The sequence below is a fragment of the Penaeus monodon genome, chromosome 29 (genome assembly GCF_015228065.2).
Source record: "Penaeus monodon isolate SGIC_2016 chromosome 29, NSTDA_Pmon_1, whole genome shotgun sequence".
Lineage (NCBI taxonomy): Eukaryota > Metazoa > Arthropoda > Malacostraca > Decapoda > Penaeidae > Penaeus > Penaeus monodon.
In genome coordinates this window covers 7,160,967-7,161,425 of record NC_051414.1, presented here as the reverse complement: position 1 = coordinate 7,161,425, position 459 = coordinate 7,160,967, and the positions used below count along the sequence as shown (strand labels likewise).

Below are 459 nucleotides of genomic sequence, written 5' to 3'. Positions count from 1 at the left end.
TTTTTTGTGGAAAAAAGTTATAATTTTCAAAAACACTACTTTAAAAAAAAAACTTTTTTATTCCCACCACTAAACATTGGGGGGCCCTCCCTAATACATATAAAAGTAAAAAAAAATATTATGCCTTTTACACCCTTCCCTGAGATCAAAAATTTATGTACAGGTAAATATAAGTTCACAAGGAATAAATCACTTTTTACATGACCACAGATTGCCAACCAAAACAAATCAGATCCAAACCAACCTGGGCCCAAATTTCTGGGTTGCTCCATTTATAGAACCATTGAGAGAAGGCTTTCCACTCTTCAGAGTAAGTTCTTCATCTGTGTTGCCCTTGAGGTGTTCAATTATCTGGAGAAGGAAAGAAAATGGAAATGCATCGCTTACTCAGTGACATGACAAGCCCAAGGATGAAGACTTTGTGAAGATATATCATCAAACACACAAATATGAATTTTT

General features: G+C 34.4%; 1 protein-coding gene across 1 annotated transcript in view; it reads right to left on the bottom strand.

The window, feature by feature from the left end:
* The window catches only part of LOC119591707 (ubiquitin carboxyl-terminal hydrolase 32-like), an 8,072-nt gene that overhangs the window by 593 nt on the left and 7,020 nt on the right, over window positions 1-459 (bottom strand). Inside the window, exon 12 of the mRNA XM_037940454.1 lies at window positions 245-351. Coding sequence (XP_037796382.1) covers window positions 245-351 — 107 coding nt within the window. The remainder of the gene's footprint in view (window positions 1-244; window positions 352-459) is intronic.